The sequence below is a fragment of the Nanorana parkeri genome, unplaced genomic scaffold (assembly GCF_000935625.1).
Source record: "Nanorana parkeri isolate BGI_ZX_2015 unplaced genomic scaffold, ASM93562v1 scaffold49, whole genome shotgun sequence".
In the NCBI taxonomy this organism is placed as follows: Eukaryota; Metazoa; Chordata; class Amphibia; order Anura; family Dicroglossidae; genus Nanorana; species Nanorana parkeri.
Window position 1 is genome coordinate 2177136 of NW_017306317.1, and position 19869 is coordinate 2197004.

The 19869-nt window shown below is 41.3% G+C and overlaps 1 protein-coding gene across 1 annotated transcript in view; it reads left to right on the forward strand.

Moving 5' to 3' along the window:
* The window catches only part of LOC108802049 (ankyrin repeat domain-containing protein 26-like), a 63948-nt gene continuing 44079 nt past the window's right edge, over nucleotides 1–19869 (forward strand). Inside the window, exons 1-6 of the mRNA XM_018573938.1 lie at nucleotides 1–355; nucleotides 9170–9284; nucleotides 9373–9546; nucleotides 12072–12178; nucleotides 15537–15674; nucleotides 17010–17158. Of these exons, the coding sequence (XP_018429440.1) occupies nucleotides 150–355; nucleotides 9170–9284; nucleotides 9373–9546; nucleotides 12072–12178; nucleotides 15537–15674; nucleotides 17010–17158 (889 nt within the window). The 5' untranslated portion in view covers nucleotides 1–149. The remainder of the gene's footprint in view (nucleotides 356–9169; nucleotides 9285–9372; nucleotides 9547–12071; nucleotides 12179–15536; nucleotides 15675–17009; nucleotides 17159–19869) is intronic.

Below are 19869 nucleotides of genomic sequence, written 5' to 3' on the forward strand. Positions count from 1 at the left end.
CTTGGTAACTGGCAGCTAGGTCCGGGTCGTGATGCCCCTGGGTGGGCACTGAACGCTCTATGGGGTGCAGATGACAGCTTGGTCTGTGTGTCCTGTGGACACGGCATGGGCTATCGGTGCACAGGGCAGCTCGCTGTAACCCCGGCAAGATGAAGAAGTTCTTCGGGATCGGTAAGAAGAAGAAAAGCGGGCCCTCTCCCAGCCCTTCGGAGACTGGCAGTGTGCTCTCTGTGGGCTATGAGCTGAAGGATAAGGAGCTGAGCAAGTTACACCGTGCAGCGTCCGCCGGAGATGCCCCCAAGATCAGGCAGCTGCTGCCCAAGCAGGACATCAACCAGCTGGATAAAGAGAACCGGTAAGGACCATGCAGGATGGGAGCACACATTCCTCATCCATCATCAATGCACAGGATGGGAACTTTTCCTAGCACTGCATCTGTTGTAGTATGCCTGCATGCCATGGTTTCTGTCATTGTTACACAGCAACAACATTATCAGTGCAGCTTTCATGGTTTTCAACTTGTAGTTCTAGGACAGTTTGAGAACTTCCGATTGTTCTGGGGAGCGAGCGATGACATGCTGGGGGGAATTTATCAAAACTGGAACAGACGGAATCTGGAGCAGTTGCCCACGGCAGCCATCAGCATCTCTCTTCAATTTGCTCAGATAAGATATGAAAATGAGACGGAGAAGTTGATTGGTTGCATTGCAAATCTGCTCTAGATTTTGTCTGCTCCAGTTTTGCCAAATTACCCCCACTGTGTATACAAATCCGGAGTAAAGTAATTTGCAGCAGAGTGCCGTTGGTTAGAGTGCCTTCTGCTTTGTAGCACTGGGGGGTCCCTGGTTCAAATCCTGGCCAGGCCACTATCTGCAAGAAGTTTGCATGTCTCCCTGTGCTGTGGTCGGTTTCCTTTGGGTACTTCGGTTTCCTCCCACACTCCAAAAGACATGCTGGAAGGTTAATTGGCTCCGGTCTAAATTAGCACTATATGTATGCATGTGAGATGTTGACTTTACTCTGTAAGCTCCTTGAGGGCAGGGACTGATGTGAATGTGTACTGTGTAAATTGCCAGAACTATATAAATACTAGTCCCTGTTCCCGAAGCAGTCGGCGCTCTCCTATTTTTCCCCTTTGTTCTGGCTGTTGACTCTCTCTCTGCGTTCTCAGGTCTATGGAACTTGCATTAGACATGACTATGTTGCCATTCCTTAGATCGATTGCGCATGGGGAAAACAATTTGCAGGGACTGGCCTATCGGTCCTTAGGGAGCTGGTCGGAGCAGGGATTAAGTAAGTAAATCTGCTTTACTCCAGTCCCTAGACATAAATGAGTGGGTAGCCCCACTGCAAGTGTCTTTTTTTTTTTTTTTGCCTGGAGATGGGCTTTAAAGGGTAAGGGCACTTTTAGGCCTCTTTCACATGGACGCCAGCAGTTCCATCGTCTAGAAATATCCCCTGCTAAGTCAGTTTAGAACCGAGACCGATGTCACATGTGACATACATGCTGGTTCAGATTTCTCCTCCATTTTGGGATGGTCCAAGGTCCATACCAAGGCATGGACCTTTTAGCTATGGAACTGGAAGAAGTTTTCAATGGACTACAAGTGGGGTGATGTCACTACGCTTGTAGTCCATTGAGAATACGGGTCCCTTTGCAGCAGTGGCAAGACGGGACTTGTAGTTTATTTATTCAGAGATCCTGTGAATGGATGGCATGGCTGTGTGGACAAAGCCACGCACAACTGTGCCAAATTCAAACATGGTGTTAAAGGTGGAATTAACCTTTAAAATGAACTTGAAGCAAGGCTTTGCACAGTAAAGTATTCACATATTTAGAACAAGCAGTGAAATGACTTTAAAACAAGCTCCCTTTCACCTCTGTAGTTATAGGCATTGTCGTAAAATACATCTTTAAAAGTCACAACTGAGGCATTGAAATCGCAGCCGATCTTGGCAGCCTGCCAGCTTTCTAATTAAACACACTGGGGGTATTCATCAAAACTGGAACCGATAGAAACTGGAGCGGCTGCCCCTGGCAACCAAGCAGCTTCTCTTTTCAGTTTCTTCAGTTAAGATTTGAAAATGAAACAGAGAAGCTGATTGGTTGCCATGCACAGCTGCTCCAGATTTTGGCTGCTCCAGTTTTGATAAATTTACCTCACTGTAGTTATTTCACACCTGCGAATGGGGCTGATGGCATGAGTCTCACAAATTCTTTTATGAGACTTAGGCTGGGCACACACCTTACAACCATCGCAAGACTTTTGTCTTGCGATGGTTGTAAGGTACTTTAAAAAACGTACGATCTGCCCATCTTGCATAGGCAGATCGTACTTGCGATGATCGCAAGCCACGCCCCCTGAGGGGCGGGCTTCCGATGACCGCAATGCCGAACGGGCAGTGTGCGCTTGCGCACACCGGCCCGTCCAGCTTTTATCTCACGAACATGCTACACACCCTCCGAACATCGTACGATGCTCGGCGGGTTTTGAAACATGTCCGTAAGTTTTAAAGTCGTGCGACCTTACAGTAGTAGAGGTCGCACGGCTTCCACACACCTTACCATAATCGTACGATCGCGGGATTTCCCGCGATTATCGTAAGGTGTGTGGGGACCTTTATGCAATCAGCTGTGAGCAGGAGATTCAACACAATGACAACTGCCACCTTCTCCAGCTGTTCACATGCAATTGCGCATGCTGCGATTACCTGAGGATGACCACACCTGGATGCAAACAGTCCAGAGATGTAGATTAGGCAACCAGTCCCGGTAGGAAACATCTCAAATCTCTGGTACATTTTTCTTCATGCTATAGATCAGCCTTTCTCAGGCAGTGTTCCTTGAGAAGGGAACCGTGGCAAATTGATCTCCTGCCAACACTGACCATCAATGTAAGGGGACACCACCCTTTTCACTGCCTGGGTTTCTTTTCTGATGATTGATTTAAGTGACAGTACAGTCAGGAGTTCAATCCTAAAAATGCATTCACGTACTTTAACTATTAACAAAAATGCATCTTATTTGTGTATCACTCGGCTGTAGATCCTCAAATCATCTTTGAATTGGTGCTGACACTGTCCTTCCTTCTGGAGGGGGGCTACTTATGTTCCCCATGGTCCCTGTGTGTGTTGTAAAGTGGCCACAGCTCCAAGCTCGCTCCTGTGTTGGACTACAATATCAATATCTCAAAGTGGTAAACTAAACATAAGATTTTAGTCCATCACAGGAGTGAGCTTGGAGCGGTGGCTACTTAAAAACACACGGGGAACAAAAGTAGCCCCCCTCCAGAAGGAAGGACAGTGTCAGCACACATTCAGAGATGATTTGAGTATCTACAGCTGAGTGATACACAAATAAGATACATTTTTGTTAATAGTTCAGGTACTTGAATGCATTTTTAAGATGTAACTCCTGGAGTTTAGTGTCACTTTAAGGAAACCTCCTCTTTTTATTCTTTTATCTGAAACGCTGTATAACCGACTGATTGTGCTAATGTACCATGACTGGTAGGTCCTTTAGTGCTTAGTGGGGATTCCTAAGAGCTGTTTCAAGGGTTCCTCCACGGTTAAAAGAGCTGAGAAAGGCTGATCTATAGCATGGTGGCTCAGTACTTAACACTTTTGCCTTGCAGCACTGGGGTCCTCCTGGCCAGGGCACCTCCATTTTCTTGTTCTCCCTGTGCTTGTGTGGGTCCAATCCAACACGCTAAAGAAATGCTCTTAGGGCAATTGTCTCCTGTGTTGTTGGTACACGTACTGTATGTATGTGAGATAAAGACCATAGATTGAAAGTTCCTTGATGATAGGGACCGATGTAAATGTACTGTATGCAAAGTGCTGTGTAAATTGCCTGCGCTCTCTAAATGCCTGTAGTAAGCACAGTATAATGTTTCTATATTTTGTTCTTAACCCTAATTAACTGTAATCAGATCACTCGCATTGTTTGTGTGTTTTTTTTGCAGTTATTCCCAATGTTGTGCAACCCGTTTTTCATTTGAAATGTTAATGACCATAGTGCTTCCAGCTCACACTTCCCTTGTATCAGTGGGCCATCTTCAGCGTACTCGCTGCCATGGTAACCACTGCAAACATCTTTTGTCAGATATCCAAGGTGCTCATTAATGTGCCCTCATATGTCTTGTCACAGAATTGACCCTCTCACTATTGTTTTGTGTGTTCACATTCCTCACACATTTTTTTTTTCTAGTATCTCTTACTTTAAAATACATTTATTTATTTTTTATGTGATTTTTCTGCATATTTAGTTAAATACAGAACTGTATTTGTAAATAGAAGCAATGAATAAGGTAAGGAGTATAAATAACGCTAATAAACCAAAGCATTGCATGGATAATTTTTACAATCTTTATGTAGACCTGACTTATTAAAGCAGACGTGTGTGCAGGCTGCTGAAGGTAATTCTAAGATTAGCATGGTATTATCTCTATGGACCTTGTAAGAAGGGCATTTTTGCCAGCTGCCTATTTATTCTCACTCAGTTCATTTGCTTTATTTTCCCTAGAGCCTTGTTATATTGTTATATAGTACCCATACAACAATTTCAATATCTTTTAAACGCTAAGTATAATAAAGCCGCTTCTTGAAGTGGAAGTAAACTGCTGATAAAAAATTTAAAAAAAAAAACATTGGGCCCCAGGAGCTGTTTGCCATCATGTGCTAGTATACACGGCATATTAGCACATTATGGCATTATGACTTGCCTGCAGAAGTGATCCTCTCCAGCACTGTGCTCCTCTGTCACCTGTGCTTTCTTTGTCTCCCTGTCCACTTCCAGGTTCTGTGTCTTCAGCTCCTTGATTGGCTGGGCCCTAATGACATAGCTCCTGCGCATGTACACAGGAGGTACTTCATCTTGGCAAGAATCCTGCTGAGACTGTGCACCGAGTTGTGCATGCAACCTACAGGCTGTGGGTTTTTTGTTGTTTTTTTTTAATAAGGAAGCAGGAATGCTTCAGGCTAGGTTCACATCTGCACTACAACGCACGACACCCGGGACGCGCGTCCAGGGTGTTGTGCTTTCCTGCACAATGCAGGCAGCGATTGCCGCGTGGCCCCATTGATTTCAAAGGTGACATCCGCACGGCAATCGTAGAAAAAAGGTACTAGTATTTTATTTTTGCGATACATGACGCGTGGCTGTTTTAGCCGCGATTGTGTTCAGAAGCACGGGCGGAATCGCGGCGGGAAACCGTGCAATACACCTGGAGCGACTGGGGTGCCATTAGAAAATAATGGCACCCACAGCGCGATCGGTTCACACCTAGGCGACTCCTGACTGCATGGCAACCCGCGCGAAATCGTGCACGATTGCCGCGAGGTGAGGTGTCGCCTAGGTGTGAAGTTGGGCTTTTAAATACAGATGTGTGAACTATTTTAACTGCCAAAATATGTCTTTATTCTGTGTAGCAATTCTTGTGACTTCCTGCCAGGCAGCCTGTCTAGGTTGGTTGCATCACTTTTCTTCAGTACATTTCAAAAAGAACTCCCTCAAATGTTTTTTGGAAAGGACTGGGGGAAAGAAGTGTAATGTGTTAATTAGACTTACCTCTGTGCTATCCTTTCTGATACGTGCTTGGAGCTTCACACTGCAAATGGCTAACTACTTCTGGTTCATGATTGATGTTACAGCTAGTGGACCCCATAGAATTTTGTAGTGCCATCTACTTCAGTTTGAAAATATGCTTAGAAACCGGAAGCAGTCAGCTGATGTACTCGCAATGAGGTTCTCACATCGCTGTATCTGGTAAAGGACTTTGATGTTCTGAAGTTCTTTACAGTACAGCTTGGCAATCCACCCACCAACCTCAGCCTGTGATTGGATAGTAAAGGCACAGAAGCACACTTATTATTATACAGGATTTGTATAGCGCCAACAGTTTGTGCAGCGCTTTACAATAGAAGGAGGACATTACAATTCAAGACAAGATGGTAAGGAGGGCCCTGCCCATGAGGGCTTACACTCTAAAAGGGAGGGACAAGGGATGCATGAGGATGTAGCTGTGTGGGGATGAGTTGTTTGAGATCATCTACCTGGAAACATGTTTTTATAATGATTGGTTTTGAGTGTTGTTTCTCCCTTTTCCACTCCAAGTCCTGCTGGCCAGCATTAAGTCAGGCTAATATCAAGATAATTGTAGACAAAAAGGGGCCTATTTGTAGTGGAGCCAGGATACGCTATGTGCATTCTTCTGGGTACCAGGTAGGGGAATTTATCAAAACAGGAGCAGACAGAATCTGGAGCAGTTGTCCATGGTAACCAATCGGCTTTCATTTTCAAAACTTGATTGAACAAACTGAAGATAGAAGCTGATTGGTTGCCATGGGCAACTGTTCCAGATTCTATCTGCTCCAGTTTTGATAAATTCCCCCTCTATGGTGCCCAGAAGAATGCAGATAGCTTCAATTCCACCCAAAGTGTTTTTAAGCCACACTGCACCTGTATTTTACAAGCCATTTCTAAAATGCTGGCCATGGTGTGAAGCGTGCAGTGTCACACTCAGTTCTTGCTGCTTGATTGGAAGAGGGGTCAGTCACATTACGCTGCTCTGGCTTTGTGGCTCCTTCATTACTGAGATTTTAGGTGGCTGACAGTTAACTTTCTTCTTTTTTTAAGAAGAACTCTGGGCAAAACTTGTATTAACCCTTGCAGAGGGGCTACCCCCCACATTGTAAGGTTCAAGTGCTTCTTTTTGTCTAGGTGTAAAAAAAAAAAAAAAAAAAAAAAAATTATACTCACCTGAACCACCGAGCCGGCTGTCTGCTTCTCTGGTCTCTGAGGCTTGTCTCCTGCTACGCTGCAGGATTTGGAATGTTCCTCAGTGTCTGTCTATACACTGTATAAAATGTGATGATTTACGGGCCCTTAGACCGCTACAACAGAGGGGGAGGGAGGCTCCAGGGACCAGTCTATGAGCAAGACGGCTCTGATGATCAGGGGAGTATAACTTTGTTGTTTTTTTAGCACCTAGACAAAAGTGAGCAGTTAACCCTTGCAATGCGGGTGTAGCCCCACTGCGAGTTCTTGTTTAAGGAAAGACTATAAAAAGATATATTACTCTGGCCCAACATATTGTCAGGGTTCATTCTTGATGACATTTGCATCGCTTTCTTTTATTTGTATAATCTGCTGAAGAAGTTATAAACAGTTGTGCTTCAGACAATGAACCTTCCTATTAAAGGAGAACTATGGGGTCAGTGTTTTTCCCCATAGTTCTCCTTAGGGTAACGGGAGGACGCAAACTAGCGTCCTCCCGTCACCCTAAGCTCAGTATACCGCGAGCTACAGCTCGTGGTATACTGAGACGCCGCAGCCGGAGCGGATCACGACTTAGATGACGGGATCCGCCCAGCTGCGTGAGTGACAGCTGGCTCTGCCTATCTAGAGGCAGAGCCAGCTGTACCCGCCCCCTCCCCGTCCGTTCCGCCAGTCAGCGCTGGCAGATCGGAGCGGGGAGAGGGGAATCCAGCCCCTCCCCCTGTCACGGCAGAGAGCCGTGACAGGATCGAGAGGCGAGCGAACCCGGTATGTGTTCGCTCACCTCCCGATCTACTGAGCCGACCTGTGACAGTCTCATTGTCACAGGTCGGCTAGAACTATGAGGTGAGTGAAAAGCACTCGCCTCATAGTTCTCCTTTAACCATACTGTTTACACAGAATTCTCCAGGGCAGCTTATTAGCTTGTCAATTCACAGTAAGTGCAATTTGTTTTTTTTCCTCTGTGTTTACAGAGATGTATAACATGGTTGTTATAGAAACCTGTGACCAACATGCATATTCGATACTTAACACTGACACAGTAACCATGCACCAGGTTTGGATTCCTTGGACACACATTGCATTGTAATGTTCATTTGTAGTGTATGTGCTGCTGTCCATGTATTACTCTTTATCGTCATTTTAAATTCGGTCCTACTTTTAATTGTATTTTTTTTACAATTGGAAATATGCACCACATAATTTTTTTTTACAGAGATTTGTTTTTACTTTAACATTAAAGATTTTGTTTTATGTTGACAGGGTTAAAAATTAATTTAATACAAATGAAATAATAAAACACGGAAATTTAAAATGGGCACTCTATGTTGCAGTAGTAAAGTTTTTTTGTTTTGTTTATTTCAGGTATTTAAATAGCGACGTCAATTTACACAGCGCTTTACATCAGTCCCTGCCCTCAAGCATCTTGCAATCTAAGTTTCTTAATGTACATGCATATAGGGCCAATTTAGACAGGAGCCAATTCAATAGCATGTCTTTAGAGTGTGGGAGGAAACTGGAGTACCCAAAGGGAGAACATGCAATCTCAATATATCTATGAACTTTATTGGCCTAATGTAAACACTCTCCTGAATTATTGTTGTTACACAGCAATGCTTTTTGCTTAATATGTTGATTGTTTGACCCTTTTAGCTCAAGCCTATCAGTCTGCCCACATTTAGTTAAAAATAGTGATGCAAGCTGCCTGGCTTCCTGTTTTCAGTACGCGATACCGAAAAACCGGTATCGGTGCATCCCTAGTTAAAAAAATTAAGTGACACTAAACTCATGCGTTAAATCTTAAAAATACATTTCAAGTACCTTTTAACTATTAACAAAAATGTATCTTATTTGTGTATCACTCAGCTGTATTTGTGTGCACAAATATTTTGTTTCCCATGGTCCCTGTGTGTGTTGTAAAGTAGCCATCGCTCCAAGCTCACTCTCATGATAAGACTATAATCTCAATACAAATCAATAAACTAAATGTGAAATTGTAGTTCATCACGGGAGCAAGCTTGGAGCTCCCCAACACACACAGGGACCATGGGGAACAAAAGTAACCACCCTCCAGAAGGAAGGACAGTGTCAGCAGCAATTCAGAGATGATTTGAGGATCTACAGCTGACTGATGCTCAAATAAGCTATTTTTCTTTGTAATTAGTTAAGATACTTGAATGCATTTTTAAGATTTAATGCCTGAGTTTATTGTCACTTTAAAATAAGTGGCCATGGACCTGTTCACATATTTGCATTTTCCTTCACTGATGCATAATAACTCAATGTGCTCTCATCAGAAATACCCAATAAATTCCCTATAAACACAGGAAATTTAATGTAACTTCTGTAGTGATGGTGTAATTGCTGACCTGTACGTCTAACCTCTTTCAGGACACCTTTGCATCTTGCTTGCGCTAATGGACATCTGGATGCCGTAAAATTGCTAGTAGAAAGCAAGGCTAAGTTGAATCTTTGTGACAATGACAGTCGTACTCCTTTGATCAAGGTACCCATTTCACGTATTACAAATTTCGATAGTCTTCTGGTAAATGGTACAAGAATTCTTCTATAACATTTTTTTTTTCTTTCAATAGTCTATACAGTGTCAGCATGAACACTGTGCTACTGCTTTGTTAGAGCACAACGCCGACCCCAATATTGTAGATGTTAATGGAAATTCAGCTTTTCATCTTGCTGCTCTTATTCCATCTCTGACCATAGCAAATCAGCTACTAGAACATGGAGCTAACATCAATGCTGTAAATAAAGTAAGTATTACTTTGTGTGGACTAAATTGTGAACTAATGTATGTTGAGCAGCCAAAAGATAAAAGCTCCAATTTTCAAATTGTACTTTTATAGTGATTATTCTACAAGATGGAGAGGTACCGGTAACTTCAAAATGCTTATCAATTCAGAATGGATGTGTGCCATTATTCGTGTTCTCTCCAGAAAAGGTGAAGAAGCAGCTTACAAAATCAAAATATGCTATTCAGTATTAGGAGAACATAACATAATGGCATATACATTTCTAATATTTAGAGTGCATTAATAAAAGTATATATTAAGAGAGGCTCAGAATCCATGTTAGCAGTGATATTAAATACATGTAAGCTAAAATATTGGATAAGCTAACACAATTCCAAGAGAAGGAATTGCAGACATGCTTCAGAAGACAGAAACGTAAAACTGGAATCATTGTCCCTTTAAAAATTAAAGCCCCTGTAAATTAAGCTCCTGTCACATGCTCCATCCCCCAACTAGCAGATTTGGGCAATAAATTCATAATATGCTCACCTATTTGGGGCAGTCTCGCAGCAGCATGGTTGGAGCATAAAGGATGCCTATAGACCGTATTTTACTTATCAGAGGGCAAAATCACTTGGACTTGCAGGCCATGTGTAGGTACTGCTGGGCTGCATGTGGCCGACTTGCAGAGCAGCAGGTCAACACGGATGCCAGCAGGGACTGCTAAATCATCTGGTCAGGGAGCCTGGGAAGGAAGGGTCTAGAGGACCATTACTTCATGTCATTCGTTGGCTATTGTACTATTGTACGTAGATTTGCTGTGGGGTTTTTCTTTTTTTCCCCTCTGTGGGAGGGAGAGTTCTTTGAACCAAACTGACCCAAATCGCTTATAGTAAGTTAGTGAATCCCTACATCAATGGTTTCTGCTTTATAACACATTTTCTAAGCATCCACCTTATAAGGTTTTTTTTTGTAAGGTTATTGTAAAGTACCACCTGGTTGTGTGTGAGAAAGGTTGTGTGTCTTAGGAAAGCTATGCAGCTTTCCTAAGAAAGCTGCATAGCGCAAACCACTCCTATCGCTTCAGCAGCCTTGGATCTGCCTTCAAATAGCTCATTGGTAGAGGTTCTAGGAGAAGGTGACCCTCACTGGTTAACATAAGTTGAGTAGTTTAGGTAACCCTCCCTAAGCATAAGTTTACTAGTTTAAGGGGTGTCTCATTTGAATGGCAAAAGTGAAAAACTTCTTTAAAGAAAATGTAGTGTTTTGTACATGTTTATTTTTTCTTCTTTTCATAACTTTTTTAAGCCCGCTAAGTTTGCAGTATTGCATATAAATGTCATATATTCTCGATTTTTTTTTTTCAAGCCAGTAGGCTCCTTTTTTGATTGACAAGATAATATTTGCTTAAAAAACCTCCAAAAAACTATTGTATACAGCAGGGGTGCCCATAAGGTCACTGGTAGATCGCGATGTCCTCTCCTCCCGCCAGTGGGGCTTCTCTGGATCCCCGCTGCTCTCCCCATCTGTATGCAGCGGGGATCCGAAAAGAGATAGAGGACTTTGTGTCCTCAATTTCATTTTCTATTTTAAAAGGGAAATATCAGGGGGCTGTTTAGACCCCTAATATTTCCTCCAATAATGCGTTGCATAACCACTATCTTTGGTGCACCATGTATTATATGTTATTTGTAAAAGCCAATAATGCGTTGCATAACCACTATCTTTGGTGCACCATGTATTATATGTTATTTGTAAAATAAAGATTTTCTATTACATAGTTAGGTTGTAAAAGACACATCCATCAAGTTCAACCAAAATTAATAACAAATTGTATAAAACATCAAAATAGAAAAGTTTGTGAAAAGGACACCGCTCATATTTGTATGCCCAAACTCATCAGTCCCATCCAAAAGGCCGGGTGCTGGCCATCTTCGGCCGGATTAAGCCTCTTTGGCGAAACATGACAGAGCCTGTGGATCTTGTCATGCTTGTAACATTTTTAGACTCCTGGGAATTAAAGAAGAACTATGAGGAGTGCTTTTCCCCTCTGGATTCCCCCCTCCTCGCTCCGATGACTGGCGGAACGGGAGGGGGCGGGTACAGCTGGCTCTGCCTATACATAGGCAGAGCCAGCTGTCACTCATGCAGCTGGGCGGATCCAGACATAATTGTCGGGATATGCTTCAGCTGTGGCGTCTCAGTATACCGCGAGCTACAGAGCTTAGGGTGACGGGAGGATGCTAGTTTGTGTCCTCCCGTTACCCTAAGGAGAACTATGGGCAAAAGCCCTAACCCCATAGTTCTCCTTTTTAACTTTTTTTACATCAAGGTCCTGGCTGCTGAGTGCGGCTTTACATAAATTGGGTTACTAGCAAAACAAAATCAGTTTAAACATTTAAATACCATTATAGTTACTCTTTTTAAATAAGTGCAGTGTAATCCTAAATGTATTTTTTTTTTTCTTTTTTATATTCTTATTCATGTTTTGGTAGTTTGTGCTTACTATATTATGATAACCTCTATTTTTTTATTTTTGTTTTTAGGAGGGCTGTACACCACTTGTTCTCGCAGCTACTGAAAATCATCAGGAAATGGTTGAATTTTTAATTAAAGAAGGAGCTGATGTTAATTCAAAGGACAAAAATGGAAGGTAAATTTAAGGGTAGTACTTGTAATATAGAACTGTGATCAGAAAAGTAATATAGAACTGTGATCAGAAAAGAACATTTGTATCCCCAGCAAAGAACCACCATGTAGCTGGTTCTTGAAATATGAGGTTATATAAATAGGTTATGATAGTAAGATGAGTGAGATGACTGTTGCTAGTGCCACTTACAGGAACCTAAAGTAAAATCAATGGAGGATCATCACCAGGCAGATCTTCAAGAAGTAGGTTTATTTTATTCATGTTCGTTCAATTAGTATGGGCTTGCAGGCCCGTTTATAGGGATTTGAAGAATAGAACCATATGTGTTACCTTGAATTATCTTCAACAATCAGATCATAATGCCACCCTGTACTCTTATTAGATTATGCCAAGAACATTATATGGGTTTTCTTGTCTTCATGAGACTCTCTCATATCAAGGTTAGAGGACAGCTGTCTTGGCGTTGAACCTATTGTTCCTTAAAGGAACACTAAACTCAGGAGCTAAATCTAAAAATGCATTCAAGTACCTTAACTATTTACAAAAAAGTATCGTATTTGTGCATCACTCGGCTGTAGCTTCTAAAATCATCCCTGAATTTGTGTTGACACTGTACTTCCTTCTGCAGGATGGCTACTTTTATACCACATGGCCCCTGTGTGTGTGTTTATAAAGTACAAAACACAAAAATTCCCCAGCCCCAACCTGCCAGCCAGCCTGCAACCAAACAAGTAGCCCTGTCAACAGTATGCGTTAAAATCAGAGGTTTTAGTTGCACAAACTTTTGGCCAAAAATATGTAGAAGCCACACTGCCGCGCCAAGGCACCTCTGCAAAGTGTGGTCCTAACTCTATGTATCCGAGTCTCCAAGTGTGAGCATATTAATGAAGTTGATAGATTGCATGCAGGTGTACCTGGAGGTAGCCTACTCCTCCTAATAAGGTGCAGGGACGCACTGGGGTGCAACTAAAACCTCTGATTTTAACGCATACTGTTGACAGGGCTACTTGTTTGGTTGCAGGCTGGCTGGCAGGCTGAGGCGGGGGAATTTTTGTGTTTTGTATTGTTGTAAGCCTTCCCATTGTGCTCCCTGCTATAAAGGCTGGTTATGGATTCATGCATGTACCACTTCTTTCTAGTTTGTGTTATAAAGTAGTCACCTCTCCAAGCTCACTCCCGTGATGGACTAAAATCTTGCGTTTAGTTAGACTGTAACTTCAATACAAATTAGCTATCGCAGGAGTGAGCTTGGAGCGGTGGCTACTTAACATCACACACAGTGACCAAGGGGAACAAAAGTAACTACCCTCCAGAAGGAAGAACAGTGTCAGCATAAATTCAGAGATGATTTGAGGATCTACAGCCAAGGGATACACAAATAAGATAATTTTTTTTTAAATAATGAAGGTACTTGAATTTCTCATTAATGTGCCAAACATTTTTTTTATTAGTGACCAATGTGTCCTTGAGTGGGATAAAGGATATCCAAATAAGGATAAACGTAATATATGAAAAATTATTCCTATAACAATATTAATCAAAGTAAAAGTATATGTGTATATATCTCACATTAAACAAGTATAAATATCGATGTGGTCAAATATTACCAGTGACAAGTGTGCCGCAACTAAACAAAGTAATCGGGATGATGCAACCCCAATCTGGATAAACAAAATTCCAGATAAATAAACAGTGACATTTTGTGACTTTTTATGGTCAAAAATCAAACTCGTATAGTGATGAGTGCAATAAATGACAATTTTTAAAAAATATAATCGTCCTCCAAGTCCTTTATATAACGTGCTTGTGCTTTAAGTGATCTTCCTAGTGTCACGCACGGAGCCCCCCAGGGCAGTGCACACTCACCGCATCCAAATCTTTTTGCACTTTGTATAAAGCCTGAAGCAATACTTTCACTTGTATTAATATTCTTATAGGACTAATGTTTCATATACTGTATTACGTTTATCCTTATTTGGATATCCTTTATCTCACTCAAGGACACATTGGTCACAAATAAAAAAAAAATTGGCACATTAATAAGAGAAATATATAGATTTAAGCACAATAGGGGATTTAGCGCCGCAAAATCTATATTCATATCATTGGGACTGCTTAGTCTGTATTGTGGCTGCTTTATTTCCCATATAGTTAGTAGATTATCCACAAGCGCAGATCAATAGATTTTAGAAGGTACTTGAATGATTTTTAAAGTTTTAACTCCTGCGTTTAGTTTCACTTTAAGCCAAGGTCAGAAAATATGTTTGACTTTCTGTCTTTAAACTCTTGTTACCTCGATCTATAAGGCCTACATGTCCTACATGAAGTCTAGTTACCTTGAACTACAAAGCTAAATGTTCTACATGTTGCTTATTCATACAACTCTCTATTATATGTATATATTATATTTCAACTATAAGTCAGGACACTAATTGATGTAGGGCTGCAACAACTAATCGGCATAATCGATTATAATCGATTATTGAAAAAGTTGTCAACTTTTTCAATAATCGATTAATCGGCTTCGGATCAGTTGGCCCTGTTCACGGCTCCACACACGCTGCGCGCCGCACCTCCTCCAGCTAACTAATCGATTTTGAAAATAATCGTTAGCTGCAGCTCTAAATTGATGTGCATTATATAAATGTAGGACTTATTCGTTTACTTATTATTCTCAACAATACATTACTAATATGAAAGTAGAGGATTCATCTTAAATGTATCTATTATATGTAAAATGCTTTGCAAGGTTAAACCTTTCAGTAACCTAACTATAATAATATTAATAATAGTGTTTATACTGAATAATATCAATATGAAATATATTGGTTAATATCAAAATCCCACTACAAATCGTAGGTGATTATTTGCTGTAAAGAGTACCATGGCCTTTGGGGGGTGCCATTGTGGTATACAGCAAATCCAAGGCAGTGTGGAGGTACCTGCTAACTGGAGTAAGTGGCACTCTTCTTTCTGTCTCCTCCCTCTTCCTCACACAGACATTGCAAGGGGCAATACTTTCAATCCTTTCTTTAATTTTGTCATGACATTAATATGCTATTTCATATGTAGATTTTTTTAGGTTCTCCATATAGTGTTCAGCTATATTTCAGACAACAAAAATGAATCTGAGACTTGCTAAACTGTCCTGGAATTTAGTAAAATGAGGAAGTCTGTTTCACTTCAATGCTTCTTTATAGAATTCCCCAAAGCTGTTTCACTTATGATACTGCTGTCGCATCCCCAAGCACCCTGATTGACGACAGGGCCAGACAAAAAGCTGGGGAAAAAGTGTGGGGGAGGATGAATAGTGATGTTTGCCATCGTGACAGTTGTAAAATTCTTACTTTTTGTTTTACAGAACATCTCTAATGGTTGCTGCAGGCAATGGTCAGATCAGTTTAGTGAAGTATTTACTACAAAATAATGTTGATATCTTTGTAAAAGACGAGACTGGATGGACTGCTGATGATCATGCTGTTATGAATGGCCATCATGCGTAAGTTTAAAATGCTTGTTTTTCTTCATTCTATATTTTCTCATTTCTATACTAAACACACACAGTATTGGGCTTTATTTCTGAATTTGGAAGAGGAGTTTTTTTATTTCTCCCATTTTAGCATACAAAATATGAAAGTGTATATTTAATGGGCAGCACTGCAGTATGTGACCCATCAAAAATTACCTGCAATCAGTGCTTCCTCTCCCAGCCTGGGGATGGCCACAGTGTGTGCTATTTTACAGAACAGGCTTTGTACGAATGAGGGTTTTTCCCTGGTCAGTTTTTATTTATAAGACTGGCACAAACTGTCCCTCCGTCAGGGCATGACCCCTTCTGTGGAATACCGATTTCATTTGCTCAGTATACGCCTACTAAACAGACCAATGTGTGAGGTGTTTGTGATTTCAGGTGAGTATACACAGAAGTATATGTACCCTTTTTAAAGGAGTTTTCCACTTTGATCAATCAGTTGAATACTAGCACTAGAGCAGCAATTAAAACATACAGTATCAAACATCTCAAAATCTTCATCCATTCTACATTTCATCGGCATAAGCTCAGAAAAAAGATGTTGAATGCTACATAGGCTAAAAAAAAACACATGTCCAGCGAGTTAGTAGACCAACCCCTTTTAAAATCTGTCACAGACCTGAGCATTTAAATTAGGCATATTAGCAGACATTACCTTTTTATTAAATGTCAAAACAGCATACATTTTAAGTACATATTGATTTTTCCTGTAAACGTTGAACTCACCCTAGTCTTTTTTAACCCCTATTTTTCCTATTGGTCATTGGTCAATAAGGGTAGAGCCAATCTCAACGTTTACAACCAAAGTCAATATCTGCATATACTTTTATCTGAATGTGTGGAGTTGATTATTTTGAAGTGTTCTTTGTTACTGAACTGTGTTTTTATGCATTTTCTTTTTAACACCTGCTTATGAACTGCCCAGGTTTAACAGATTTACTTTAAGTTTATGAATTCTGATGGTGTTCTAATATGCAGAACTAAAGCCACTCTAGTAGTGCTGATGAAGGCCCTTTTTTATTATAGGTCATTAGGCTCCTTCAAATAAAATCAATTCACTGGCATATCTAAATATTAATTCACCAATTACTGTCTTTTAATTATATAAACATATCATGTGACACATATTTTGTCAGCCTTTTGCTGAACTCTTTCTGAGAGTTCTAATTTCTTGCCTGTCATCCTTGACCAAAGACAAGTATGAACTTTTTGACTAAAATATTTAAAGGGACTATTTATTTGTTTTACAGGTGGACTTTTCATGTAGTTTTCTAACTTTTTAACGTTTTACATTTCTTTCAGTTGTTCACATTTAATTATTGAACATGGTTCAAAGAATAAGCGCTCATCTCTTTACGGTGGTGTTAAAAAAGGCACATCAGTATTTAGCAGTCCTGACCGAGTTGTAGAAGGTGGTTTTACTTTGGGTAGCCCAGCTATAGATAAAGAAGGTAAGACTGGATTTCTAGTTCTATGAAATGTTTAATACTTTTTATACTGTTATACTATTTACTGAATTTAATTTGATAAGGATATGATCATAAATCTTTTGGATTAACATTTCTGTTGTAAATCAAAGCTCATATTGTTTAATCTGGTATTTCACAAAGGCTGATTAGAAGACAAACTGGTTTATATAGCAAAGCAGTCCAGGAATAGAGTAAAAAGAGGAATAGTGCTAACAAATCAGTATTGTTATTATAGGTTGTTTGTGAACTGTTGCTCCTGGAGAGGATAGTTGTTGTTTTGTTTTTTTTGTTTCAAATGGTTTTTATTGATTTTGTCAGAAGTACAAAGTAACACAGCCAGCACAGTGACAGGATAGTTGTTAATGCACTTTGTGCACAACTGTGATACTTTGAAAGTATGGTGCTTATTTGTAAGGGCGTACAGCTCAGTGGGAGCAAGATTTATTTCTGTTGAGGTGTGGCGCTCCATTGGTAGCCAGGGGTTTGTCCTATTGCAGGTTCTGCTATGCTGCTGCTTTGGTGCCTCAAGAATTAAGATGCACGCTCCTTGGCTTTTAATCCCTTCTGTCTTGCATGTAGCAGGCACTGACGAGAGTGTAGTAGAGTGGTTCTGTTTGGTGAAGCAAGGTGGAGTAGGCACAATGCAATACTCCAGGTTTGCATACCACTGGATTGAGATGATCCTACTGAATGACTTTGTATTCACTAGGAGCTTGGCTACACATATAAAGTAGTATTTGGTGCGATATTTTTTTTTTTTGCAACAGAAGTATATCCACTTTTAACCACCACTTTTAATGTGAAATTCCTTCTATAACTTTATGAATTATCTTGAAGGGAAGAAAGCAGACAAAGTCTAAGCTACAGAGTAGTAAAATGACAAAGTAGTAGTTTGGTAAGATTTGACAACTTCGTTCAAAGTAAGCAACATCACGCAGGTTGATTCTATAAGGCCTCATTCACACTGACGCGCATATACGCGCGTACGTGCGTATTGTAACATATGCAAATAAATGGCTCCATGCACATAGCCGCGTATGGAGCCGTATATTTGCGTAGCGCAAAAACAGAAGGGAACCGAGATGTGCCCGGGCAGCGTATTTCTGCGTATTTTACGCGCATACGCATGTTTACGCATATATATGCACGTGTATGTGCGTACAGTTCATTAAAATTTCTATTAGGAATGATGCATTCTTTTTTTTTTTTTTTTTTTTTTTAAGATCCACCCAGTGTCCCTACCTTGCAAGAACTGGAGTGGATCCTGAGCCTAGGGTCCAGTGTGGGCTGCTTTGCTGTGACGGAGCTCCATCCTTGTGTGCATTGCTTGCATAACCCCCTTGCACTCCCTGTAGAGATGCCAGGAGCCAGAACATGTCACTCTCGTCCAGGCACCTCTACACGACATGCAAGGAAGCTGTAAGCAATGCATGTATGAATGGAGCTCCCTCGCGGCCATAGCTCCAGCCCACCCTACCTTAAAACTGATACTTGGCGTCAAGTAGCATATGAATGGCTGTTGGCACGAGAACAGAGAGTACTGCGCTAGCGGGGGGCTGAGAAGCCTCTAACCTAGCACAGTGGAAGGCATGCGGCGACCCACTGAACATGAGGTCACGACCCACCAGTTGAGAACCAAGGTTCTAATGTGTCCATGAGGCCCTAGAAACGACGAAGTACCCTCCAGTGTTGGCTGCCGAGGGCTTTGTTTTCCTTTTTTGTTTTTTTTCTTCGTCTGAAGGCTGCACAGAGTTGAGTTTGCTTTGTCCGGGTTGTATAAACTTTGAATTCAGTAAAAGCTGATTATTTAGGTTAAGATCCTTCACTAGTCAAACCTATATTCCTTTGTGAACATTGCTACGTGATTGTACTGGCAGATGAAGAAGTTGCTTTGGACGCAGATACTTAGCTATTCTGCCCCATCCTGAAATGGTTATCTGTTGGATTTAACAGTGATTATGGTCAAGAACTGGCATGGAATACCGCTTATTCCTTACTGTTAATGCTGTGTTGACAACTAGATATTTCCCACCTTCTTGTAATTTAAATTCCTCTTCTACACTACACTTGTAGTTTGGTGTAAGAGGTTAGGTCTTTAGCCTAGGTTAGGGTTTAGCCCTTTCAATTTGTCATACCCTAAAAGAGAACTATGGGGTAAGGGTTTTTCCCCATAGTTCTCTTAAGGGTCACAGGGGGACATATTCTAGCATCCTCCCATGACCCAAAGCTCAGTATATAGCGAGCTACAGCTCACGGTATACTGAGACCACCGCAGCCGGGGCGGATCCTGACATTACTGTCGAGATCCACCCAGCTGCCTGAGTGACAGCGGGCTCTGCCTATCCAGAGCCAGCTGTACCCACCCCCTCCCTATCCGTTCCTCCACTCAGTGCTGGAGGATCGGAGCGGGAGGGGGGGATCCCTGAAGGGAGCCAAAACTGACAGTCACGGCTCTCTGCAGGGAGATGATCGAGAAGTGAGCGAGCGACGGTATGTGTTTGCTCACTTCCCGATCTATTGAGCCGACCTGTGACATTTTTATTGTCACACGTCGGCTCGAACTATGAGGATGAGTGATTTTCACAAGTGTTTGTCAAGCTAAAACATTTTTTTGTTCTTGTTTTATATGAGTGGTGAAGGACTGGAAATCCTGTGGGGTTCCTAGTAGTACTAACTATCATTTGCTCTGTTCG